Here is a 27921-nt window from a genome sequence, read left to right on the forward strand (position 1 = left end):
CACTGCAGAGTCAGCCATGTGGGGGGCCCGCTGCCCTCAGAGGCACTGGCAGCTCTCCAGGGAGCCTGGGCCTGGAGCCAGCAGGCCGCGGACCCCGGACAGGCAGCCGGCCCCCCAGGCCCACGCCCCACCTCCGCCCCACGGCTCCTGCCCTGCCTCCTGCAGGGTCCTGTGTTTTAAGCTCGTATGATTTTTACTCTCACTGATGAAATATTCACAATTCATGGTCATTCAGCTCATGTTCTTTCTGTCCATTCTCGTGACGCCTACCTACAAGCAAAGCGTCACCGTGAGGACCCTATGAGTGTGCGACTTCCACATCTCAACCCCCTCTAAAACGAAGCTGGGACATGCACATGCGAAGCTGGCAAAGGGTCTGGAACCAGAGCTGCTCCTCGGCCTCCAGCCGCAGGAGTGATGGAATGAAGAGGGTTGGCCGACTCTCACGCTGGGGCTGGACTCGCTCCTGCCCAGCTGGGCTCTAATTACCACTCACCGAACTCTGCTTCGGGTGTAAGGGACGCGTCTGTGCGTGCTGCGTCCATGTGTCTCTGTGTGATGCTCCAACAGGGAAGCAGCCCCCTTCTGGATGCTTCCATGGTTTACGGAGGTCTCCCCTCCTGATCTCTTCCCCACGCTCCCATTAGCCCTAATGAAGAATGTGTGGCGCAGGAACAGGAGCGGATGGGGAATTAATGTCAGCATAAGCACTTGATTGCTAGCCACAGGTCCTGCTGTTGTTTAAACTGCCTCCTGGAAGCTAGTGCTTTACAACAATTAGAAGCTGAGAAAAAATAGAGAGAGATCACGTGGCACCTGGGCCACAGGAATGCCCCACAGATGTACCCAGCAGGACCCCAGCCACATCCGGTGCATTTGTGTGGCTCTTTGGCACACAGAGGCAAGTTGCCTGGCCCTCCTCCTGTTGGACCACGCTGGTCAGGTACAAGCACCTTGAGACACGATGCAGTGAGTTCTCAACAGCATATGGGGGTTTTAGGCCAGGACGGTTAGGGCACTGCTTTTCTGGGAGCAGGCTGCAATGTGATCCAATTTGCTCTGGATGTGGTACTGGAGGTGCCAGACAGGCGTTGCTGATTGGATGGCTATTATGAGGCATGAGAGGGTGACTCATATGGTCTGAACATTTGTGTCCCTCCTAAAGTCATATGCTGAAACCACAGCCCCCAGAGTGAGGTCTTGAGAGGTGGGGTCTTGGGAAAGTAATAGGGTTAGATGAGGTTATGAGAGGGGGCCACGTTGGGACTGGTGATCCTATGAGACAGGTCACCAGGGTGCATTTCTAATCAAAGAAGGCATGGGCCCTGGACCAGGGAGAGAACCCTCTCCTGGGGTGCTGGGGTACCCCACTTAATCCTGATCCCCAGCCTCCTCTGGGACAGTGAGACCTGTCTGTGCTTAAGCCACCCAGTCTATATCAATCTATTAAGGCAGCTGACTACAGGCAGTTTGAGAAAATACCTCCATTTTAAAGGCTGCTTATGTTGCTAGAAGCTGCAAATCAACCTCGTCAACAGAGAGACATGCTGTAATAGGCCATCTGCCTTCAACACTGTGGACAGTGAACCACAGGCACGTCCCACACTGCCAGGGCCCTCACATCACACCTGGGACAGAGCACCCCAGGGATCCCAACCATGTGGCACCTGGCATGGTGTGGTTATTTTAAACAACAGGTTCACCAAAATAACCAACATCTTCCATTCAAAACTGATTACTTTTCTATGTTTAGTAACATCTTCTATTCCCAATTAAATACTTTTCTATTTTCTAGAAAACAGAATTCCTTTCTACAGAGTACTTTATAAAGTGTTTTCTAATATAATTAAATGTCAATCATCGTATGAGTTCTATGAGCAACCTTTGGCATAGGCAAGAACTGATCATGAGGGGATAGACACAAGCTGGGCTACTCCTCCTGCTAGCTTTGCCCCTGTAATGAATGCATATCAGGAAGAGGGAGGACTTTCCTGGGCTGCAGACTTAATGCAGGGTAACGTATGTTGCTGATGTAGTTTTGGTATCATGCAGCCCTATCTCCTGTGCTAAGATCAGGGAATTGTTTCGTCTCGAGCCTCGACTAAAGCAGTGTGGCCCTGTGATTTGCAGGTGGCTCTGCCCCCTCTGCTTGTCCTTTGCCTGTACAGTTTTGATTCCTGGCTCTGGTTTTCCACTTGAATTAGTGATGGAACACTTCTTCTCCTCCAGCTAATTTATTTTGGCTTTTATGCCCCAAGGATGCTTTACTTTTCTCAGCTGTCTGTGCTGCCCAGTCTTTTCTTCATCTAATGAAGGCACATGGGATTTATTGTCCATCCTTTTGAAAGTCTGGAGAATTCAGTGTCTTCTCCCTTTTCCAGGTTTCTCTTCAATGAGACCATGTGACATGAGTGGAGGTCCCTGAGGTCCTGAACCCCTCACCACACTTCAGGGGTCTCACATCAACCGAGGGGCTGCAGCTCTTGGTCCCCAGGCCGGGCTGGCAGCACCAGCCACTGCATGGGTCCTTGCAGATGAGGGAGTGATGATGGAGTCCCTCCTCAGGCTGAAGCCCCACAGGTGCCCCAGAACATCCCTGAAATTCCTGGGTTTTCCCTAAAGGCATGAGCTCCCGCTCATCACAGTGCCTGCGAGTACCACATTCAGGACCCCTCCAGTCAAACTGCCACAGGTGACCTGGGAAGTCCCACAGCTGGACGTGACCACCCTGCAAGTCCATGCCAGCTGCTACTATTTGCATAAGGTTGGTGGGCTTGTCAAGAGACCCTCAGACAGATGGTGTCCTGAATGTACAATGTACCACAAGGATCCTGGATCCAGAAATTTCTTTCCACCAAAGACATGCAAGTGCCTATCTTTCAACACAATGTTCCATAACAGGATGTAAATTTTTCATTTTAAATGTGATGAATTAGACTGGTATTGTCCCCAGACTGCATGTTAAATATCTGCCATAGTCTTCTAAGAGAGGACCAGAAAAAGACGGCAGTTCACTCCACGTGCATTCAATAAACACCTCATGGAGAGCCCTGTCCCCGCCTGCCTGGCACTGCAAGGTCAAGAGGAGGAGTCAAGGAGCCTTGCAGTGGGCCAGCAGGGTGACGGGCACAGAGGTTGCCTTCTATACTCTGGGGCGGTCTTCAGTGGGTGGCCCACCAGGGCCACCACGACCTGAGCTGAAAGTCCCAGTGCTGGGCCAAGGCCCGGGCTGGGTGCCTGAGCCGCGTGGGGTTGAGCAATTCTCGCCACCCGCGCCTCGGCTTCCTCAGCGAACATCGTGGAGGACGACCGCAGACCCGCCTCAGGGTGGGGCCGCTCAGTGGGCTGAAGGTGGCTGCACCACAGCGGTGCTGGACCTGGCTTCTTGTTAGTACCGCTGCTGTTACGTCCTCCATGGGAGCAAAGAACCGCCTCATCACAAGCTATCTGCAAACTCTTTAGAAGTTCCTCCGTTGAGAAGCACACTGAGCAGTAAGAAACACTGCTGAGGTTCATCCCAGGAATGCAGGGTTGGTTCAACGCACGGAAACCAGAAAGCGGAATTCACCACATCAACAGACTTAAAAACGAGTCACATGATCATCTCAATAGAGGCAGGAAAAGCATTTGACAAAATACAGCACCCCTTCCTGTTGAAAACTCTAGAAAAACTAGGGATAGTAGGAACATACCTCAACATTATAAAAGCCATACATACTAAACCCCAGGCCAACGTCATTCTAAATGGAGAAAAATTGAAAGCATCCCCTCTAAAATCTCTAACAAGACACAGATGCCCTTGTTCACCAGTTTTATCAAACACTGTCCTTGAAACTCTAGCCAGAAAAATTAGAGAGAAGAAAGAAATTAAAGGGATACAAATAGGTAAATAAGAACTTAAGCTGTCACTATTTGTGATATATATCTATATTTAGAAGATACAAAAAATTCCACCAAAAGTCTTCTAGAACTAATAAATGAATTCGGCAAAGTAGAAGGATATAAAATCAATTCCCATAAATCAAACCCATTCCTATACATCAGTAATGAATCCACTGAAAGAGAAATAAAGAACACTACCCTATTCACAATTGCCTCAAAAAAAAAAAAAACAAAAAAACTTTGGAATCAATCTAACAAAAGAAGTGAAAGATCTCTACAATGAAAACTACAGAACACTAAAGAAAGAAGACTTAAAAATATGGAAAGAACTCCCATCCTCTGGATATGAATTAATATGGTCAAAATGGCCATACTACCAAAAGCATTATACAAATTTAATGAAATTCCTATTAAAATCCCAATGATGTTATTCATAGAATTAGAGAAAGCAATCATGAAATTCATTTGGAAAAATAAGAGACCCAGAATAGCCAAAGCAATCCTTAGCAAGAAGAGTGAAGCAGGAGGCATCGCAATACCAGACCTCAAACTATATTAAGAGCTATAGTAATAAAAGCAGCATGGAACTGGCACCAAAACAGACATGGTGAACAATGGTACCTAATAGAAGACAGAGAGACAAACCCACATAAATACAGGTATATCAAACTAGACAAAGGCACCAAAAATATTCACTGGAGAAAGGACAGCCTTTATAACAAATGATGCAGGGAAAAGTGGATAGCCACATGTAACAAGATGAAATTAAACCCTTATCTCTCACCATGTACAAAACTCAACCCACTGTGGATCAAAGATTTAGGCACTAGAACTGAGACCCTGCACCTAATAGAAGAAAAAGCAGGCACAAATCTTCACCATGTCGACTTAGGACCTGACTTCCTTAACAAGACACCTAAAGCACAAGAAGTTAAATGGAGAATCAATAAATGGGATGGATTCAAACTAAAAAGCTTGTTCTCAGCAAAAGAAACAATCAATAATGTGAAGAGACAGCCTATGGGCTGGGAGAAAAATATTTACCACACGCACCTCAGATAAAGCATTAATCTGTAGAATATATAAAGAACTCAAAAAACACCAAACGACAAATAACCCAATCAATAAATGGGCTAAGGACTGAACAGACACTTCACAGAAGATATACAATTGATTAACAAATATATGAAAAAAATGTTCAATATATCTAGCAGTTAGAGAAATGCAAATCAAAACTACTCTGAGATTCCACCTCACTCCAATCAGAATGGCAATTATCTAGAATACAAGCAACAATAAATGGCATGGATGTGGGAAAAAAGGTGCACTCATACATTGCTGGTGGGACCGCTGCAAATTGGTGCAACCATTATGGAAAGCAGCATGAATATTCCTCAGAAAACTTGGAATGGACCCACCTTTTGACTCAGTTATCCCACTCCTTGGCTTATAGCCAAAGGACTTAAAATCAATAGTGACGCAACCACAGCAATGTTCATAGCTGCTCAATTCACAATAGCTGAACTATGGAATCAACCTAGGTGTCCTTCAATAGATGAATGGATAAAGAAGATGAGGAATATATATGCATACACACATATATATATATACACACACACATATATATGTGTGTATATATACACTCACACCACATATACATACACACATACACACACACACAAAGACACACACATACATGTACCCATGATGGACTAGTACTCAATTTTAAAGAAGAATGAAATGCTGACATTTTCTGGTAAATGAATGGAGTTGGAGAATATCATGTTAAGTAAAATAAGCCAAATCCAAAAAGCAAAGGCTGAATGTTTTCTCTGATATGCGAATGCTAATTCACAAAAAGGTGGGGGGATAGGGAAGAACAGTTACTTTATATTAGGTAGAGGGGAGTGAAGGGAGGAGAAGGGGCTGGGGGAAGGAAGTAGAGTGAAGCAGACATCATTACCTCGTGTACATGTATGACTGCATGACCCCGGTGATCCTACAATATGTACAATCAGAAAGATGAGAGAGTGCACTCCATTTATGTATGATTTATCAAAATGCATTCTACTGTCATGTAGAACTAATTAAAACAAATAAAATCTTAAAAATTTTACAAAAAGTAACACTGCTGAGGAGAAAACGACTGTAAGACCACATAACTTATTTGTGGCAAGGTGTGTCCAGATTGACCAGACCCAACAAAGAAGCTGGGACATCTGAGAAGCTCAGGAGAGGCTGTGGAAGCAGGGGATGTCTGAAAGACGCTGGACGAGGGAGGAGCTGGGGAGGGAGGATGGAGAGAGGACAACAGCTGAGGCTCATGGGTAACAACACTAACACACGCCACTCTACCCTGCAAAGACCCCAGAGGCCGTCAGCACCCCTGCCTCCTTCTCACCACTGCCTTGAAAACTTGGTTTCATTATAATCACTTTGCAGACAAAGAAATGGGTCTCAAAGGGTGAGAAGTCCAACATGGCCTACTACGCTTAGGTGGAGCAGGGTCCAACATAGAGGTCGCTGGCTCCTCTCCCTGGAATCTCTAGCAGTGTAAATGGCCTCCAGTATCTAGATGCTCCCCCCAACACTGTACCTCATCTGTGTAGGGGTCGAGCCACCAGGACAGCAGGTGTGTGCAAGCTGAAGAGAAACCCCAGGGATGCTGGGCCTTGGCTGACCACAATCCCTCTCGGTCTCTGTCTTTTCTGTGTTCTTAACTCTGCTCTTCGCATCACATGCTGTTTCTAAGCTGCGGTCACAGTGTTGATTGCACTCATTCCCCTCCCTCTCCCTCCTCTCCCTCTACCTAATATAATGTCACTCTCTTCTTCCCTCCTCCCCAGGGATGCCTACGGCTGGATTTCCCACAGGGCTGCTGGCGCCTTCTGATGGACAGCAGTGGCAGCTTTAGAGCGCACAGGTCCAGACAACTCAGCCCAGCCAACCACCAGACCCAGCTTGCACACCCTGACCACGTGGGGCAGGCTCTCTGCAAATCAGGCACAAGCAACCACAAGACAAGCAGGCCCTTGTCCCACCAGCACAGCACAAAGTGGGACTTTGATAAATTAAACCGCCCAAGTCGCCATGTCACCATTTGCTGAGGATAAACTATTTTCAGGCATGCGTTCTGCCTCTGTTCCTCAGGGCTGCGGTCCGCTCTCTTCCTCCTTCCCTGGAGAGTGAGCACACACCTACCTCCTCACTGGCACTCTTCACAGCTTGGACTCACTGCTGCTGTCTCCTTACAGATGCCACAGCACTTACATGTGCTGCAGACTGTTGTCACGTGGGCTTCTCCTTGTGTGTGACCGCAGTCCCACTGCATGGACATGACCTTGCTCTACACCAGACGTAGCACCCCAGGTCTGTCTCGGGATTCTCCTCATGGCCTCCGGGAACCCGTCACTGCCTCTCCCTGAGACCCCGTGCAGGGTTTGTGTGACCATCAAATACTTTTTCTTTCTCAACTTATGCTCTCTGGCAATGGACATTTTAAATCACTTTGCATAAATTAAACTTTTTTTTTGTTTAACTTTAGCCTGACAGTTCTTCTTGTTATGGTTCAATTCCAGAGGAGGTCAGACTCCCCTCCCTTCAGCTCATCCTAGAAATTCTGATTGTTTTCCCACATCCTTACACCTAGACCCACTCCAAAATCAAGGGATCTGGGAAGTCAAGGGCAGGAGCCTCAGTTGGGGTCGGATCCACTGTGCTAGGAGCACCACAGAGCCTTCCACTACCCACCGTCTGTGCCGTGCCCTGTGACGGCAGGGACGGGACTAGTTTAAAGGGTAAAGAAGAGCTTTGTAACACCCCTCCCGCAAGCCAGCAGCATCCAGGTTTTCTGGGTGGCTCTCCCCTAGCCTCTGGCAGGGCCCTGGTTCTGAGACCCACCCCAGCACGCACAGGCTTCCCCAGTCTCACCCTCCAGCCAAGGTCCCGGACCCCTGAAGGCTCGGCAGGCACCCAGTGCAGGGACAAAGCTGAACCCTCTCTGCATGGTCACTGCGACCTGAGGCCCATGTCCAGGTGGGAGCTTCCCCTTCCCCCCTGGCAGTGCTCACCAGGGCCAGGCTGCACGTCCTGCTCGTGGGAACAGCTGGCTACCTTCCACAGTGCCCCCAACATCCTGAAGCACCCTCGTTTTCCCGAAGCCCTGCTTGGTTTACGCCAGGAGATGTGAGGCACTCGTTCTCGAGAACAAATGTCGGTATGTGAACGTCCTTCCAGAGCCTGCCTCCTAACTGTCCCGGCTATTTCACTGTCCTGTCCCGCCGGGAGCTGCTTCCTCTCAGGCCAGGGTGGCACGGCTTGTGTCTTCCCACACCCGCTCTCTTCATTCCACGCGTGCCAGCCCGGAGCACCCACACGCACTTTCCCCGCCTGTGTGGGTTCCACCTCAGGGATTAGTCCAATCCCTATTTTTGGGGTGAAATATTCTGTGACCACCTCACAGGGAGTTTATCCACCCACCTCTGAACGCTGCTGGCATCTTGGCACCTGCGCTGCCGGTGTGCCACCTTCACTGCAGACCTGTTGACGACTCAGGGACACCGTCTGCGGCCATCTCCACACCTGGCGTAAAGGCGTTCTCTCAACTCTCTTCTAATCTTCACCCAGGAAGAAAAGTCTCATCAGCCTGATTTTATGGATGGAAAGTCCAGACCCTGGAGTTTTTACCTAACTAAAGGTCAGCCACAAGGGGAGGGGCGCAGCTCCAACCCGGGACCAGGACTCTTTTTACAACCCCAACTGAGGTGCGAGGAAAGGACTTCGCTGACAAGACAGAAGAGAGGCCAACCCAACAGAGAAATCGGATCAGGAACACGGAGAGGAGAAGCCACAAGTGGGCATCGGCCACCACCAAGTGCAAACGGACTGAGTGGCAGGGCCCAGCTCGGGCAGTGGCTATACCAGGCAGCAGCCCAGTGTATCACACCCACAGGCCCAGACCGCAGTCCACACCCTGCCCAGAGTGAACTGTCTCATGGACAAGTCCACTCGCCGCAGCTTCTACCTGGCCTTTCGGGTCCCACCCAATGGTCAGCCTTCCACAGCACGGAGAACCTGTGGCCAAGGCCCTCGTCTGACTTCTCGACTCCCTGTCTTGGAAAGAGCTCTCAGGATGGTGTTTGCTTCACACAGCCATCAGTGGCGGGGACCAGCTCATGCGGCTCAGCTCTGGGGAGGACGCTGTGATCGCTTCTTTCCCTCTCCACTCTTCCTCTCATCCTCCGTGTCTGCCCCCGTCTGGAGCTGGCGCGGCTGATTAAATCAGAATCTCTGAGCAGTGAGACCCAGGCCACCCTGTGAAGGCCACATTTGGAACTGAACACACCGGATCTTTCTGGAACAGCTCCATTATGCCCAGCAGCTCACTGATAACGTTAGGAGATATTTCTAAATGAAGACCAAAAAGTTCATGTAAATTCTGAAAAGCATAATTACTGAAATGGTATTCACTTTTCAAGGAAACTTGAACTTATTAGTAACTACTAATGGTTTTAGTCCTACTACTGTCAATTATCACTGCTACCCAAAGGCCTTCTAGCCCCTCTCTGGGCCAAGCCTGGTCCAGAGCACAGGAGCACCCTCATCCCCTGGACGCTGGTCAGAGGACATCTCAGGACCCACTCCAGAACCACAGGGTCACATGCTGCATTTGAAGAAAAGTCCCAGGTGGTCCCACACAGGCTCAGGGTTGAGGTACACAGTAAGTAGACAAATGTGGTCAGCCCTCTGTGTCCACGCATCGCAGACCAAAAACACCACAGGCCAGGGACACTCAGAAGAAAAAACTACCTACACGGAACACATATAGGGTTTTACAAATGCTGTATACAATGATTGCAGCTTTTGCCTGAATTACGTATCATAAGCACAGATCTCAAGCTGATTTAAAGTACACAGGTGGAGGGTCACAGGGTATGTGAAATCTCAAAGCCATTTCATACGAGGAACTTGAGCTTCTGGGATCTTGGTGTTTGCAGGACCCTGGGCCCCAACGCCTATGGACGCTGAGGGGCACCGTGTACTCTTTGGAATAAATCCTGCATTTGCCTTGTACTAAGTGTCATGCTTTCCATAATATAATGAGCTAAGCTTGTAAGTCACTCTGGATTTTATTCACGAAGCTGTGGTGTAGCTGACAATATCTTTTAATATAAAAATTATTTACTATGCTCAATTACATGGCCCCAAAACGAAATCCAGCATTTAGGTTTTCACTTTTAAAGTGGTATGAACCCTACGCTTCATATCGTCACACAAGTGCGTAGGTGAAATAAAACATGCTTTGAAAGTCCAGCCTAACAGGGCAGAGTGGCACATGCTGTGATCTCAGTGACTAGAGGATGAGAAAGGAGGATCACCAATTCGAGGCCAGACTCAGCAAGGCAGTGAGACCCTGTCTCAAAAAAAGAAAAAAGAAAAAAAAAAAAAAAAAAAAACGGGAAAGAAAGAAAGAGAAAAAAGCCCAGCCTACAAGTAGGAATGTTTATATAATTCAAAACATTTAAAGGTTACTTGCCAAACACAGACTTTTGAAACTAAATGCCAGTTCAAAACAATTTCCTAGTGTTTCTTCCCAGGATGGCTGTGTGTTCCGGGCAGAGGTCTGTACTGCTGTCTGCTGCTGCTCAGAGTGACAAGCCCGTGGCTGGGTGCAGGCCGGTGCCGAGGGCCTCGCCTGCGTCCCTGCCCCGCCGCACCCTGACCCTCACCGCCACCTGTGTGGCAGAAGGCATCTGGGCAGCCTCTCAGGTGCACACCCAGGGCTGGAGCCCAAGTCCGACCCACCGCAGGTCTGAGTCGGCAGTGTGGCTCAGCTACTGCCCCAGGTGGAGGGAGGGAAGACGGAGGGTCACCTGGCAGAGCCAGGAGGGCGAGAAGCGCCTTGTACTACAGCAGAACAGTTCCGGAACCAAGTCTGAAAACCCCCTCTTGTCCAGTCAGCTGAGTGTCCTGGGACCTGTCCCCTGATAGACTGGGAGTGCAGTTCTCTTGTCCAGACCATAGAAGGGGCAAAGGGTTTCGCAGTGCCATCTATTCTGAAATCTGTAATTCGTTAAGATGAAAATCTTCCTGATACACAATATGTATTTATTAAGAACTGGCTGCACAGCTCCCTAAAGAGACTCAAGTCAGAAGAACCGAGGCGTTTGATCTAGCACAGTGGGGAGACAGGAGGCCTCGGTGTTTGAGGCCATCATCCGCGGCCAGGGCCTGTCGGGGCTCCAGGCCTGTGCCACCAGCCAGGAACCCAGGTGGGAAAATGCACAATGACCTTCTTCTCCTAACCAGTCCTCCACGAAATGGCGAAGACTTTCAGAAGAAAGAGAAATGAGATATCAGGGCTTAGAGATAAACTTCATAATAAGATACCAACATGTACAATAGGAACATCATGAGCGACAGCCTGGCTGATTTTGAGAATAAATGGGTTAGAGACCCGTACCTGAGACTGGCTGATGTGCAGTTGGTCAATACACCTTTTAAGAGGCAGTGTGTTTTGAGCAGGCCAATTTATTCGACAGTGTTAATTTAATTGCGTTTTATGTTATTTTATGGATGAAGGACCACACATAGAATGACAGAGATATGCCAACCAAAGATGGGTATTGTGAATTCCAATTCATAAGAGGGGATTTTTTTTTTATTTCCTGCAACATAAATGATTTATAGACAATGTATTTCTCAACAAGACGAGGGTAAGTGGCAGGAGTATCACAAGGCGAATGAGCAATCACAGCAGGTGCAGGTCCTGCACCTGCCTCCCGGCAGCACTGACCAGGACTCTGGCTCTCCTGGGGATGACCGTCTTTCCCATGCATCCCAACTCAGGGCCAGGGATACCACGTTTTCCTTTGCTACCCTCATTCTGACCATTTTTAGGGCATGCCAGGATACCTTGCATTTTATTCATGGCACCCACCACCCAACAAATGACGTAGACTCCTACGGTCCAAATACCATTTAAGGTCTCCATTTTTAACTCCCCCATCTTATTAAGCCTGTGGATATCTAAGATGAACGGCTACCGTATCTCAGGCATTTGTGAAGACATCGAGAGCCGGGCTCCATGCAGACTGCGGATGACTCAGCGCGGACTGAGTCTCCCTGCGCCCAGATGAGGCGCACCGCGCACAGGCAGGAGACCTGAGGACAAGAAGCCCGCCCTGCGTACCTGGCAGTGACCTGGGCTGCTGCCTGCTCTGCCCTCCAGCTGGACCTCAGTGCTGCTACACAGAGGGTGCATTTCAGGGGTGGTTGGTAAGATCGCCGGTGGGTACAGCTTCACAGCCAGGAGGCATTCACTGCTCAGTGGCTGAAGCATCCCCTGGAAGCTGCTGTGTGGGGTGGATGCTGGAAATCTGCTCCACTGTGGGAGTCCCGTGAAGGGTGCGGGCAGGGACACCCACCAGGTGGAGGCCTCCCTTTCTGGAAAGTACTTCCCTTCATTGTCTGCTGAGCTCTGGGGTCTTGCAGGAGGAGGTGCAGGAGAACAGTCCTCTGCTCAAAGCCTCTCTGCCCCTTTCAGCCGTGGTGGGCCAAACTTCACCTCTTTGAGGCCCATTTTTCTCCCCTGGGGAGTGTACAGAACAGTCTCCAAGGGCAGTGGATATTACTTACACTTGCCTGAGACTTAGCAAATCCTTGGTGGATATTACCTCTCAAAACTCTTGAGAAAATTATATTTTGGTTAAAAGAAGAGTTTAGGACAAAGTGACAATAATGTATTTACTGTCCTTAGATGTCTAGCAAGGGTGCAGAGTCTAAAGAAGAGGAAAAGCTGATGCACTTGTGTGCATCTACATAACATTGGTTTCTAGCTCATGCTCGGTCACTTCCATAAAGAAAAATGCTGCGGTGTATACTTAGCAGTCGGCTGGTGGAGTAAGATTCCTAAACTCAAATCTATACCAGAAACTGTAAAGCAAACCTAGTGCCTTCAGTAGATGGTATTAGGATGCTGCTATATGGGCTCCTCCAGATTTCTGAGTGTTGTTACTAATTCTTTCTTTTCAAAAAAACAGCAAGATTGAGATGCTGACATGAGGTAGGTCAAGGTCAGAGACAAAGCAACGCTGCCAACAGAGACAGCTCAGGAGAGGCCAAGAGGAACTAGAGGCCACTTAGGTCTCTGGATGGACCCCTGCACTCGGGAAGAGAAAGGGGCCTCACAGGTCAGCGGGAGCCTGCACGGGCAGCGGCCTGCTGGTCAGCAGTCACACTGTGGCCATGAACACGCTAGGCTGAGGGCCAGCCTTGCCCTGCTTGTGTGAGGGCCGCCATCCTCCATTAAGTTCACGGTAAGCAGCTGAAAGTGCTGGACCCGGTGCAGCTGATGGAAGGAAGGGTTTAAAGGAGTCTGCCTCTCACAGTGCGCCTCCGCAACCTCCCTCGTCAGAAAGGAAGTGGACTCCATGCCCGCTGCCAACTGGGGACGCTTGGCAGCACGGTTGAAGGTGGGGACCGGCCCTTCTTGAGACTCACCCAGCCTCGCCAGCTCCTCTGAAGCTTGGCTTTGGCCTCAGCTAGCCTCCGATTACACAGCTTTAACAGGGAAACCGTCAGGTCAATGGGGACAAAATAAAGTGCAGATACCAAGCCCTTCGGTCCCGTTAAGTGAACTGTGCCCAGTCCAGCAAGGCAAATAGAGGGGTGGCACAGGCCAGTGCAAGAAAACTTCAGTCTCGAAAAATCCCAGAAAGTCTTCCTCCTGAGGGACAAGGCAGGACTTCCAGATCCCTCGAGAGACGGACGCTTTGCAGGAAGGAGATTCTACAACCTCTTTCCTCTCCTCTACACCCAGGGTTCAGTCGCCTAGTGTTCCTCTAAGGCCGAGCTAATTCAGTCAACTCCTGGACCCAGGGCTACAGTTGAACAGAAGCACAGGGCAGAGGCAGGTACTGTGTGGACACGAAAATGGACCCATGCAGTCAGGCTGAAGGGGGACACAGGATGAGGAGGCTTGAGGGGGAGGCTGCTGGGTCCCATCGAATGGGAATACAAGCACCCAGTATGAAGGAGGGGCTCCGGGGACTGTTGAGGGGACGCAGGGTGAGGCCCGAGGAGAGGCTCCGGGGACTGTTGAGGGGACGCAGGGTGAGGCCCGAGGAGAGGCTCCGGGGACTGTTGAGGGGATGCAGGGTGAGGCCCGAGGAGAGGCTCCGGGGCCTGTTGAGGGGATGCAGGGTGAGGCCCGAGGAGAGGCTCCGGGGACTGTTGGGGGGATGCAGGGTGAGGCCCGAGGAGAGGCTCCGGGGACTGTTGGGGGGATGCAGGGTGAGGCCCGAGGAGAGGCTCCGGGGCCTGTTGAGGGGATGCAGGGTGAGGCCCGAGGAGAGGCTCTGGGGCCTGCTCAGCAAGGCCTGGGATCGAAGGCTAAGGCATTGCACTCTGTCTGGATGACTGGAGGCCGATGCCTCAAGTGTGTTCAGGACCCTTTTCAAATGCGTTTACTCTTCCTCTTTCCCTTCCTGTGTCCCTTGCCTATGCTCCGGTCACAGAGGGTGGACATATTCGTTCTTGTCACAGAAGTGCATATTTTAAAGGAGCGAATGTTCCCTCGCTTGTTTCCTGCCAAGACAATACAGCCCTAAGCCCTTAAACCATCCTGTCTTAATTTAGAAGCCATAGTAGGCTAACTCAGAAATAAAATCAATTTTCATTCTTCTTGATATTTCTAGAGTTACCAGCTATAAGCTACACCATCAATTTACTTCAGGAAGGAAAAAAAAAAAGAACAGCAAACCAAAAGAGTGCTTGGATAGCTTTGCTGCTACATGTCTTTTAATTGCAGGAAAGAACCATAATTACTAGACCTGGTCACAAATTGAATTAGAAATACCAGCTTTTGTTATACTATTGACAGGAAGCCAACCTGTATAGAAATAAAATCTGATTAGTTAAAAAAAAAAAAAAAAAAAAAAAAAAAAAAACAGTCTGATCAATACACCCAGAGGTGACTAGGTTTCCATCACTCAGGGCTCCACACTGAACACGCAGATGACTCTGGCACATGACATCATCTGCCGCATTTAGCCTGCCTCACTGTAGCCATGGCAACTGACAAAACATAGCTGAATTGGTAACTTCATTCTACATTTAACAAAAATAAAGCTAATCCTATTACTGTTCTAAACAATTTTCCAAGTAGCTTCTTTGTAGAGTGCCCTTGTTGTCTTTTAAAAACAGATTATTGGAAAACTGCACGTGTGACCTCTCACTCCACCTGCCGTTCACACCACCCTGGCGTCTCCACAAGGTGACCTTGCTGGAGAAGGGTCGCACCCACCCACGGTGCTTCTTCATACTTTTCTTGCAGTTTCAGGATGGGTACTTCTTTAAATTATGCCAATTTGAACCACTGAATATTTCAGAGACTATCACTGAAATCTTGGTAAAATAACCGTTTCTTTAAGATAAGCCATATTACGTGCGTTTGTCTGAATCTTGAAAAGGTGCTCCAAACGGTGCTGCTTTTTATTTCAAATGTGCCCCTACAGGTCTTGACGGTTGGTTTTGTAGGAAAGTCATCTTTTCCTGCTTAGCCTCCATTGAAAAGCAATCATACCATGAGCGCCCCCTAGAGGCTGTCCCCTGTAAAGCAATGTGAAGACTATGGCAAGCACTGATGTCACCAAAAAGTCAAGTGGACAAGCACAAGCGCTGGACAGCCGGGCTCACTGCCTCTCTGAGAGGTATCAAGTGACATCTTGGCCTCACTGCCTCTCTGAGAGGTATCAAGTGAGTCTGGCCTCACTGCCTCTCTAAGAAGTATCAAGTGACATCCTGTCCTCACTGACTGACTGAGAGGTATCAAGTGACATCTTGGCCTCACTCCCTCTCTGAGGGGTATCAAGTGAGTCTGGCCTCACTGCCTTGCTGAGAGGTATCAAGTGAGCGCCGCTGTTCCTCAGTTTTCCAGTCACCCCGTGCCAACCTGTCCAAGGCTGAAGAGACCATCCTGCCCTGAGAGGGACACACACCAGACCTGGACTATGCAGAAGAGGACTGAGCTACAGAGGCCAGAAACATGGCTGGAGCCAGGTTCTCCACACCAGCACCTTGCCATCTCCGGCCCTCTGTGCTTCTCAGTGTCTTCTCCCAAGACAGCAGACGGAAGCAGTAGGAGTCATAACAAGGAGGGCAGCCTGCAGGCTTCTGCACCCAGCGGACAGGAAAACTGGGGTCACTAGGAACTCATGTAGGAGCCCAGGTTTGCCATTCAAAGGGAATCGTTAGGCCGACCACCAGCAGAACGTCAGAGCAGAGAGCAGGCGGGGTCGGAGGGCCTACTGAGGACCTTCCCACAGGCTCTCTGGAGAAGACCTGCACAGAGTCCAGGGAGCTGGAAAGTGTCCTCCAGACAGAAAGCAGGCAGGAGAAGACAGCAGCCATGCCCACGGTCTGACAGGCCACACTCCCCTTCACTGACCGCTGTCACTGCTCCTGGCCCACGGGGTCTCCTGACACTGCAGGCAGAACCCGCTTCAGCTCACCCCGACCATGATCTCTCCCTGCACCTACCATGCGGTCATTCAGGGATGCACGTCAGGAGTGGAGGCAGAGCCAGCAGAGAAGAGGGGACTCACAGGACCAAGGAGGAGATGGCAGAACCAAGCACAGCCACGCCCTCCGGCTCCTGGTTTCCATCTGAGCAAAAACAAACCCGGTGGTGGGGCTTCGCTGACTCAGAAGTCATTCTCCCGTGAGTGAACCAGCAAGGGCAGGGCCTTCATGGGCTCCTGGTTCACGCCCCAGGCAGCCAGCCTGGGCATCGCAGTTTCATCTCAGACACTGAGCGTGACGTCTGTCTGCGTCCTGGGGTTCCCTCCTCACTCAACCAAGCTTGCTTGGCAAAAGCCGACGGGGACTCTCACTTCCTTATGCCTCTGCAACTCACGCAGCAAGGCCGTCGTCAACACCTGATCTCTCTAGAAATCGTCACAGTTCTTCAGGTGAACCATGAAATTTCTGAGCATTAGTCATCGTATATGTTCTACTTCAGTTATTATTTGAAAAAAAACAAAGTAATGGGTCACCTGACTCTCTCACAATGACCAGCAGACGTGAGGCACTTGAGGGGTGTTGCATTAATGAGTTTTAGAAAGATGATTTTTTACACAGCTCCTGCCTTGAACAAAGGCACAGGATTGTCCACGGCAGACACCAGGATAGAATCTAGGTGGCCCAGGGCTCCTGGCTCAGTGTGTGTTTCTACTAACTGCTACTGAACACTGCAAAATGGTAACAAGCGCAACAAATGCTTGAGTGTTTAAAGTTAAAATTTGTGTAAGATAAACAAATGGGCAAATCCTTACTGCTCTGAAAGTATCATTCCAGCTGAAGAAAATGTAAGACAAGTATCACAGAGGCCTATTTGAATTTTTTCTGTCTCTTATTGGAATAATATTTAACATAACTACAATAAACTCAAGGAAGAAAGGATTTATCCATGAATACAGAATCTCTACTTTGTTCTTTAGTTTTGGAAAATTGAGTAAAACTCAACTCAATTTCAATAACTGGTTTAAAATGGGCTGTCTTATTTACAGCCTGCTCCATGTTTGGCATCTGTATCCCCGAATCTCTGTGCTGAAATGAACGTGCGAGCCCAGGAACGTGTGCAGTGCCTCTTTCATCTACCTATGCCTGGAAGACGACCTTGCCCGTGTCCGGCTGAGGTCTCGATACAATCACCCCCAGGTCGCTCACAGTCCACCACCTGGAGTGGATGACCAGAGCAGTCTTAAAGTGATGCAGAACTTAAAACTGAAACACACCGTCAGACCCTTCCACTCCCAGCAAGTGCTCTGCTGCAGGGAGCTGCCCCCGTGAGCAGCCACAGCGGCCCAGACGCCGCCACAGCACCCAAACACACGGCAGCTGGCTAGGCCTCTCACTCCCGCACTCACCGGAGGGCTGATCCATTGCCGGCGACCGGATACCTTTCCTAGGTTAGCATTCACATTAACGTGGTTTGCCTGAGTCTCCGGCGGCCATAGGTCCTCCTCAGAGGTGGTACCCTGACCGGCACCCCATGTCCATGGAGGAAACTGCCTCCTTGATGAGCTGCTACCGCTTTGTCACAGGAAGCAAGACACTCCACGGTCTAGAGTATCTGTTCACACGGAATCTGTTCCAGACCAAACCCTCACCTGCCTTGGTCCCCCCGCTGGGCCATCTGAGTGGCTTTGAAGGCAAAGAAAGACGAACACAGTGAGTCCAGTCACCAGCAGCTTTGCTACCTCTCCATATCCACCCAGAAACATCTCAGGCACTTTTAAAGGAGATGACACAGTGAAGGAGACGTTTTAGCCATCAAACAGCAAAGGTGACCAGCGCCTGTCCAATCAAAGCAGCTGCCCGAGCCTACCACGCTCCGGGCGGATGCCGTCAGGACTTACCATATGGACGGCGCCTCTGTCCCGCTGATCTCCAGGAAATCGTACCCCTCCTCCAGCTGGAAGTCTGTGAAGACCAGCGCGATGGTGTCCCCCGGCTCGGCCAGGATGGTCCAGGTGCAGTCTGCGTTGTTCCCGTACTCCGAGGGGAAGTGGGGGCTGGAGATGGAGCTGCTCGTCCCCCTCAAAGTTCCCCCGCAGGCTCCTTCAGCTGCAGGCACAGGGCAGAGAGAGAACACCACTGCTCAGGGTGCGTCACAGGGCGCACCTCTGCGAAACCCGCCTCCGTCAGTGGCAGCCGGCCTCAGCCCAAGTGAGGGGGATCTGAACAGGGACCTCTTCCAGCCCAGTTCCACTGACAGTCCTGACGAACATCACCTTGTGCAAGAGCAGAAAACGGGACTCCCTGGGTTGGGATGAGGGTGAGACACATTTGAGAACCAGAGTGGGGAGCTCCGTGTTCTGTAATCTTTGGAACTTAAATATGAATACCTTCATAGGGAGATGGGGTGCACAGGATCACGTTGATTAGTTAATTGTATATCTTACATTTCTCTGCAGTTCTATCATTTTTCATGCATGAATGCGCCACTTATACATATGGCGCACTATGAACACCCACTATCCTATTCCTGAATACCTAGACTTTACTCTTCCTCTGATTTCATTCTATGGTCGCAAAGTCAGGTCATGTCAGTGCAAGAACAGATGCCAAACAACTGGTAACACTTCTATTATGGAAGGAAATAAAATGTCCTTGATGAATGGATATAACGGTTTCAGAATTCAATACTATTCTTGGATGATGAGATGTATTATCTAAGGCTGTATAATTGCTTTATAATTCAACCTGTTGGCAAACAAACCCCTTTAAAACGTTTTAGCAGGGAAAAGTACTGATGTCGATGCATTCTAAAGTTTTGCAATGGTAAACTTCGAGCTGAAGCCTGGTTTATGATCTAAAAGGCTTTGATGTGGACTAATTTATGTTAGAGTATAGTAGAAACATAGAACAGGAGTGTGTGCAATAAGAAGCCTAACTGGATTCTTCTAGAAAAACATCTCAGTATCTCAACCAGAGAGCCAATATCACATCACTTGGCAAGCAGTGCACAGCACTGAGTCCAGACAGTCCACGGCAGCTTCCCACGGGAACCTGAGGTCCTGCTCAGATCCCCCACCGAGGGCCTCGCCTCCCACCCAGTCATCTTCCTTCCATCTTAAAATGAGCACTGTTGAGCTAAGTACTCTCCTGGCCACTTCCCATAAAGCACTTGGACCCTCTGAATCCAAGGAGCTTGGGTGGTAGGATGGGTATCTTTGCTGGACTTCCCTTGAAGACTGAGCACTCAGAGGACCAGAGACAAAGCACCCTGCTGATGTGGGGTGGGACAGAACCCCGTGAAAGAGCAGCCCAGTGGCACAAGTCCGTGGCGGATTTCTTGGGAGAGAAGTAGATGACATAGAGAAGAGAGAAGAGAAAATAAAAACGAAAGTTGGCAGAGAGAAAAATACATTTCTCCCAAACCTACAGGCACGATTGTTTCCTTTGATAGAGATTTTAACACCCATAGAATATTTTTAAGTGAGTTATGGTAAGAATGACAGCAGGCTGAATGTATGGCAGGTATTGACATTCTCTCTATAGTTGGGGCATGAAATATGCAGAACACCATTAAGATAATCTGATGGACCCGAGTGGCGTGGTGCAGGCCTGGAGTCTCAGCAGCTCTGGAGAAGGAGGCGGAGGACTCAAGTTCAAGGTCAGCCTCAGCAACTTAGGAAACCTCATCCTAAAGTAAAATGTAAAGGGAGATGAGGGTCCAAGACAGAGAAGCCCTGGTACAGTAGTGAGTAACACAAAATACTAAAAACTAAAAAAGATAAGGTAATCTGATTGCCAACTTCTCTGAGTATTAATCATATAAAACAAATGCACAAACATGTTCCGTGACCCTCACTGGGCCAAAAGCTTAGGCACAGGAAGCTCTCCTTGGCACAGACCCCGACTGCCTAGAAACCAATGGTGCTGCAAATACGTGTAGGACAGAATTTCCTGATTCTTGATTTCCTCACTCGCTTTGCAAAGGTTTTTGTTTTCTAACTGGAGCAGTTCACACATCTACACATAGAACTGAATTTGAGGAAGGGTTACATACTCTTTCTGATGAACACAATATTTCTTAAATAAATTGCTTCATTTTTAGATTTAGGCAGATCTGTAAGTTAACACAAGTAATACAATACAGTTTTTAAAATATATTTTACATTATTTTACTTGAATTCATTGATTTTTGAAATCATATTCAGCTGTGAACTTGTCTTTGGCTAATGAGGTATATTGCATTCCTCCAAAATATCACCAAGTGATCAAGTCTTTGCTGAGCAGAAATGGAAGCCTGCCATCTCCACAGTAGAGCGTGTTCTAAGGGCCCCCATTCAGTGTACAATCGTCATCTGCCCTGTGGTGCATACCTGCCCACGCCTCTCCCTGAGGCCTCTCCCCATGTCTGCAGCACCAGGCCCACCAGAGCACTGGGACTCAGTGCTCATGAGCAGTCAACACCCATGGAGGGTAGAATCTGGTAGACAGATACTCTGCTCCTGCTCCTGGTGGGAATATGTATGTGTTCAATGGAATACTACTTAGCCATCAAAAATAATGAAACTGTCATCTGTGACAACATGGATGGAACCAGAGACGATTATGCTGAGTGAAATAATCTAGGTGAAATAATCTAGGCTCTCTGACACCTACCGCATGGTCTCATTCATAAGTGAAATCTGAAAATGTTGATCCCCAGAAGTCAAGAGAAGGATGGTTGTTACCAGTAGCTGGGAAGGGGCACTAGTGGGAGAGAGGGTTCAGGGAGTGCGCAGGGGAGGGACAGCTGAGCAGAGGGCACTGAGTTATGGTGGGACAGGAGCAAGCCACTCTGGTGGTTCCTGCATAGTAGGACAGCTGAAGATACGGATACCACCCTGAGTATTTAAAAAATCTGAAGGAAGGGCTTAAATGCTTTCACCAAAGAGCAATGATAAAAATTTGAGCAGATAAATGTGTTTGACCCAATCTAAGCATCAAACACTGCACACGGGTATGACAACATCACATGGTAGCCCCCCAACATGTACAATGTTTACACTTTTATGTGTCCACTGAAACAGTAAAGTTAATGACATAATGAGCGTGGACGGTCCAGGCCCTGAACCCGGGTAGCACTGACATGCTGGCCACAGGCTTAGCTGAAGGTGCTGTCCTCAGCTGCACAGCAGGCTCCACAGCACCCTGCCCCACCCAGGACTGAGCAAAATTCCCACGGCTGTGGCGCCTGGGCAGCCTGCAGAACCCGGAGGGTCCGCGTTTCCTGAGGTTCCTCCCCTCCCACGGGGTCCCTTCAGCCAGAGCCTGTGAGCAGGAGGCAGAGAAGTCCTGCCCAAAGGTGGCGCACTGCTCTTTGAGCCAAGATGAGCAATTGATGACCAGATACTTGGCTCATTTAAATTTGTTAAGGCATAGGGATGACATACTGGTGTCTTCCCTTAATCCATTTGCATCAAGCAATTTGAAGGAATTAAAGTAAACGTAACAATATTTGAAAATGTTCTATTTGGTACACATTACTCAATTGTTTTTCATAAAATCAAACCTAGGTAAATGAACTTATCTTGGAAATAGCTATAAAATTCTCTAAGCTACACTACTTTCTCTTTTGGAAGACATAAACATCTGTACAGTTATATTAGCTTAATGGTAGTTACTTTTATTTAGCATATCTCTAACCCTAGGATTATCATTTTGATAAAAAAAAATGTGTGGTAGATATACATTAAAATTTTTATATGACATTATATTTTCAGATTGAAATGTTTATAATTTCTGAGATTAATTTCACAAGCAGGCTGGCCTTTTATAGAAAAACTAGAAAGAATGCAAAACATGTTGTTGTAAACACTTTACTTCTAATTATCTATAAATACAATATCAAACACAAATATGTCACTAAACAGTTCCACATGAGTTTTACTTCTAGGGATGATAACCTGGACTTAGGGAAATCAAGGCCACAGACCTTTGCCAAACACTGCTTAACACTAGTCGCAAGCTTCAGAGTGCACATGTACACACGGGGCTGTGTTTAAGATGAAGAAATTGATCTCATTCTCAGTTTTACTGAGCTCTAATTGACAAAAATGTCGTACATACGTAAGGTGACATTGTGATATGGATCTGTGTGTATCTATACATGTATGTGTGTATGTACATATATGCATGTGTGTACCTCCCCTCTCCTGCCACTGGTCTGGGGGTGGAGCCCTGGCCTGCATGCTGAGCACCGGTGGTAACTCAGAGCCCCACGGCCAGCCCTGGACTGGGCGTGGACACGGCACAGTGCAGCCGCAGCGGCAGGCTTCCCTGGGAACCTGACCTGCTCAGACAGCACCCGAAGCCTGCACTCAGCTCTCCTGCAGGGCCTCTGAGCTGTGGTGGTGGGAGCCAGGGCTGACAGGCAGCAGGGGCCGAGGCCCGGGACCCACTGCCGAGCAGCCTCGGCTGGCTCTCTCAGTGGGCCCCTGGAGAGGTCTGCTCCAGGCAAGGTCTCATCCGGCTGCCCACCTGCTGATGGCCAGGTGCACCACCTCGCAAGATCAGGTGTGTGTGCCTGCATGGGCGACACCTCACACAGCCTCCTGCGCTTGTGTGCTCCATCGGGTGTGTCACCTCGCAAGGCCGCAGGTGGGCCAGCGCGGACGGGAACGCTGGAGAGACGGGCCCCGGGGCGGGCGCGAGTTCATGGTGCGGGCGCGAGCTCACGGTGCGGGTCCTGGACCACGGCCCCTGCGCGGTGCGCCGGCCCCCGGCGCTGCCGCCTCATAGCCCAGCCCAGGCTCTCTGCTGGGTGCTCCTTCCCAGGCCCAGAGCTCCAGCACCCACTGTCCTCTCCGCTTCTAGAACTTGGACTGCTTTGGACTCCACATGGGGGTCACGCGGTGCATGCCTTTCCCGCCTGTGTACCCCTCTCATGAGTGTCCGCTGGGCTCACCCGCTGGACAGATGGCGGATGGCCTTCCCTGCATGCACAGTCACCATGGTGTCCACACATACGCGGCACACGTGCAGGTATGGTAAGGACACACAGGTGCGTAGGCAGACCAGGGGTAACTGGTCTTTCACTTTCCTCTACAATCCCTTCCCCACAGATCGGCTAAAGCGACCCTTTAAAAACGTAGCTTGAAGCTTAGCACATTCTGTTCCCAACTGCTAACGCCCACACCACCTTCAGAGTACAGCTGGCGCTCCCGCCCCGAGGAGGCCTGGCTGGTCCTGCAGCCAGTCCGCTCTGCTCCTGGCTTGGCCTGGCTGGTCCAGCCACCCACCCTGCTCCCTGACCTCTGCACCTGCCCTCCTGCCCACCAGGCTTCCCCCAGCACCTCCAGGTCTCTGCAGAAGTCGCCCCTGGCCCACCTCAGCCAGGGCTCACCTCCTAGCATGGCCTCTTCTGAGTGCTGGCCAGTGTAGAACAGGTGACCCAAGGCGCTGTGTCCCATAGCCCATCTCCAGGAGGCAGCCTGGGGCACAGCTTCCTTTCCCCTTCACTCTTCCCTTCACTCAATGTCGTGCAGACCCTATAGTCAGCCACATCAAGCCCCGTTCAGTCACTTTACCCTGAAAAGGACCACCCCTGGGGCTGGGCATGTCCCACATCATACCCCATCTAGAACAGAAGTAGGGAAGCAGCTAATCCCACCACAGAAAGGTGCTTGCTCAAGTGTGACGTTTAAAACGAGAACAGTCTATAAGTAACACAGCAATTCTCTTGGTGATATTATATTTTGTCCAGAAAAAATCATTAAGAAGAAACTGATGGTTGAGTGACCCATGGAGGCTTGTGTTTTGAGTGTTTGCTTTGTGGTGCTGGTTTTGACAGGTAGCCCAGCCGCAAGTAGCAGAGCTTACTGTCTGTGGTTTTATACACTCATCATGGGAGAAGGGAGATTCAGGAGATAAAGTCAGAGCAGACAGAAAACAAATTGGTCCACAGCCACACATAAACAAAAATAATTATGAGAAAGTCTCAGGAAAACAGAAAGAGTTATTTAGAGTTCCATTGTTAACCATCTAATGAAAACTTAGAAGCTTGCATTAAATAAAGTATACACAAATACTCCTGAAAGGAACTAAATCACCCTGGAAAAGCAACTGCCTGCACCAATAGGATGGAGTGTTGGTCCTGTGTTTTTGTCTAGCACACACAAAGATTCTGGTCTGGTTCCTGGTTCTTTGATCCATTTTGATTTGACTTACATGCAGGGAGGGACATAGGAATCTAGTTTTGTTCTTTGAAACGTGAATATCCACTTTTCTAAGCACCATTTATTTAAAAAACTGTCTTTTCTCCGACATTTATTTTGGGTACCTTTGTCAATTATTAGATGAGTGTAAGTTTGTGGGTTTGTTCAGTGTCTTCCATTCCATTGGTCTTCAAGTCTGTTTTGGTGTCAACACCATATTATTTTTGTTACTATAGTTCTGTAGTACATTTGAGATTGAGGATTGTGATGCCTCCAGTAAAATTCTTCTTGCTTAGAATTTTTTTGACTATTTCTGGGTTTCTTATTCTTCCAAAAAAATTTTAGGGTAGTTTTTTATTACTGTTGTTTCAGCAATGTTAAACACAATTAGTGATGAAAAAAGATACATTATCACAGACAATTCTGAAACAAAGGATTGATAGAAACTCTGTTGAAAATTACACTCTAATAAACTAGAAAATCTAGAAGATAAGAAACAAAGGATTTCAGAAACTATGTTGAAAATTGATATTCCAATAAGCTAGAAAGTCTAGAATATATTAACAAATTTCTAGACACCTGTGGCCTATTTGGTTCAACCAAATTGAACCATAAGGATACTGAAAATGTAAACAGATCAATACCAAGCAATAAAATTGAAACAGCAATTAAAAGACTTTCAACAAAGAAAAATCCAGAACCAGATGGATTCTCAGTTGAGTTCTACCATACTTTTAAAGAAGAACTAACACCCGTCTTGTTCAAATTATTCCATGATATTCCAGAAACATTCCTAATACATTTAATGAAGCCAGTATAACCCTGAAACCAAAACCAGATAAACACACACGGAGGAAGGAACACTATAGACCAATATCCCTGATGAACATAGATATAAAAGTTCTTAATGAAATATTAGTAAACCTCATGCAAAAGCATATCAAGATGATAGTACATGATGATAAAGAGGGTTTCATGCCAGGGACACAAAGTTGGTTCAACATATGCAAATCAATACATGTAATTCACCACTTAAATAGAGTTAAAGATAAAAATCATGATTATCGCAACAGATGTGCAAAGGGTCTTTCATAAAATCCAGCACCCACTCATGTTAAAGCACTGGAGAAACTAAGGGTAGAAGGAACTGACCTCAATATTGTAAAGGCTACATGTGACAGACCTGAAGCCAACATCACAGTTCATGGAGAAAAACTGAAAGCGTTTCCTGTAAAATCAGGAAGAAGACAAGGATGCTCTCTCTCAACACGCCTATTCATCATGGGAAACCCTATCCAGAGCAAGCAGGCAAGAGAAGGAAATTAAAGGGATACAAACAGGGAAAGAATCAGGTTATCTCTGCTGATGACATGATCTTATATCTAGAAGACCCCAGAAGAATTCTAGAGCTGAAGAATGAATTCAGCAAATGAGCAAGATACATGCTCAACATTCATAAACCAACAGCTTTCCTGTACTCTAATAATGAATCTGCTGAGAAAGAAATCAAGAAATCTATCCCATGCACAATAACCTTAAAAATAAAACTTGGGAATAAGTCTAATTAAGGAGGTGAAAGACCTCTACAATGGAAACTGCCCAGCCCTGGAAGAAAGACATTGAATTGGAAGGTGGGAGGACCTCCCATGTTCTTGGAGAGGAGGAAGTTATATTGACGGATATTTCTACATGAATGATGGATGTCGATAGCAAATCACTTTGCTTGGTATCTAAAGCTGCTCCCAGGATTTCCACGGGGAAGAGCTGGCCGCAGTAGGCAGCAGGCCAGTCTGGGTTGTGGCTGGGCTCCCTCACCAGAGGCCGCTCTCACGACACTGTTTCTGAAAGTGCTTCCCACGTTGGATTTTGATAAAATCTTGCATTTGAAGAAAAGGTTGTAACAGCTACAAGAAGTCTGGATGCCTTTGAGTTAATCCAAGAAGAAGATAAGATTTTTAATAAAAGATGTATTTGAAGCTGCTGAGTTCTGTAAGTGGGGAGCATAATTCTAAACATAAGCAGAAATCAAAGTGCACTGATTTGTACTTCCCCTCGAGGAATTTCAAACTTTTAAAAAGTTCTATTCTCAACTTTAAAATACATTCCTTGCCTGAGCATAAGTTTTGCTAGGAATTCATCTTACAGACATAATTCAAAATACAGAATAAAACATTATTTAGAAACATAACTTTTCCATATCTGTCATGAAAAATTGAAACCACCCACATACACAACGACAGAGAAATCATTAAATAAGGCAGGATGTGTCCATATGTATGATCATCCAATGTGTTTACCAAGCACCCACAATATTGCTTCAGTGAATTTCTAAGTTATAGCTCTAAATTTATAAAATGCAGGGTATATAATTAGATGCACAGTCTCAGGTCAATTTTAGCAACCGCAGGGAAGATATCAGGGAAAGAAGTCAGAAATACATATATTCAATATAATGTTCAAATTGTAATACCAGGAGATATTATTTAACATTCTTCCCCTAAAGTGAGTGTACCAGCAAAAACTCGAAAATCAGCCTGTCTGGGTTTGAATCAAAGTTTGACACTTAGGTTGGTGGCTCTCATGGAAAGCTGTTACTTTCTGTGTGCCTCAGTTTGGTTTTCTATAGAAAACAGAAATACAATGGCATCCATCCTTGGGTTGTTGTGACAGTTAAGTGAATTAATAATTGTAAAAAGCTTATAACAGTGAAAACATGAACCCCTCAATGAAAATAGCCATTGTTACCTATTTCAATTTGGCACATGGTGGTCACTTTATATTGACTAAATAAAATATCTTTTGAGCAGATATTTTAAATATTTGCTGCTTTGGGTAAGATGTCCCTTCACAGGCCTCCACTGGAAGCTGGTGGTCAGTATGCAGCCACCTTCCCCAGGATTCCTCTCCTCTTGAGACTGGGATGAAAGGGGCTCAAGACATGGACAGCCCACCTTGGTCCTGCCCTCACGACTCACCTTGTTTACTCCTGAGACTCTCGGGAAATCACCCTTGCTTATCCTCATCCCTGTTTATTACAGTCACTACAAGAAGCCCTGGTCTCCTGGGACTCCGTTACCCAGCCTCGTACCCTCAAATACCTGTGCGTTACGTTTTCTTAACCTCCTAATGCCACCCCTCCCAAGCTCTTGAACCCTCCACTCAGTCCTCTGGAACTCCACACAAGTTCTAAGGGTCCCCACTCACTGACTTGCCAGACAGCTCTCCTTCCTCTAGCAACAACCAGGCCACCTAGGTGAGGAAGCCAAGTCTTCCAGGTCCTCTGGAGGGCGAGGGGCTTACACCACAGCCCACCCACAGCAGGTCCACA

At 48.1% G+C, this 27921-nt stretch overlaps 1 protein-coding gene across 1 annotated transcript in view; it reads right to left on the minus strand.

Annotated features, from left to right (window-relative positions):
* Positions 1-27921, minus strand: part of Csmd1 (CUB and Sushi multiple domains 1) — a 1673782-nt gene that overhangs the window by 805733 nt on the left and 840128 nt on the right. The window contains exon 5 of the mRNA XM_047550875.1: positions 18303-18510. Coding sequence (XP_047406831.1) covers positions 18303-18510 — 208 coding nt within the window. The remainder of the gene's footprint in view (positions 1-18302; positions 18511-27921) is intronic.

Source organism: Sciurus carolinensis, chromosome 4, assembly GCF_902686445.1.
Source record: "Sciurus carolinensis chromosome 4, mSciCar1.2, whole genome shotgun sequence".
In the NCBI taxonomy this organism is placed as follows: Eukaryota; Metazoa; Chordata; class Mammalia; order Rodentia; family Sciuridae; genus Sciurus; species Sciurus carolinensis.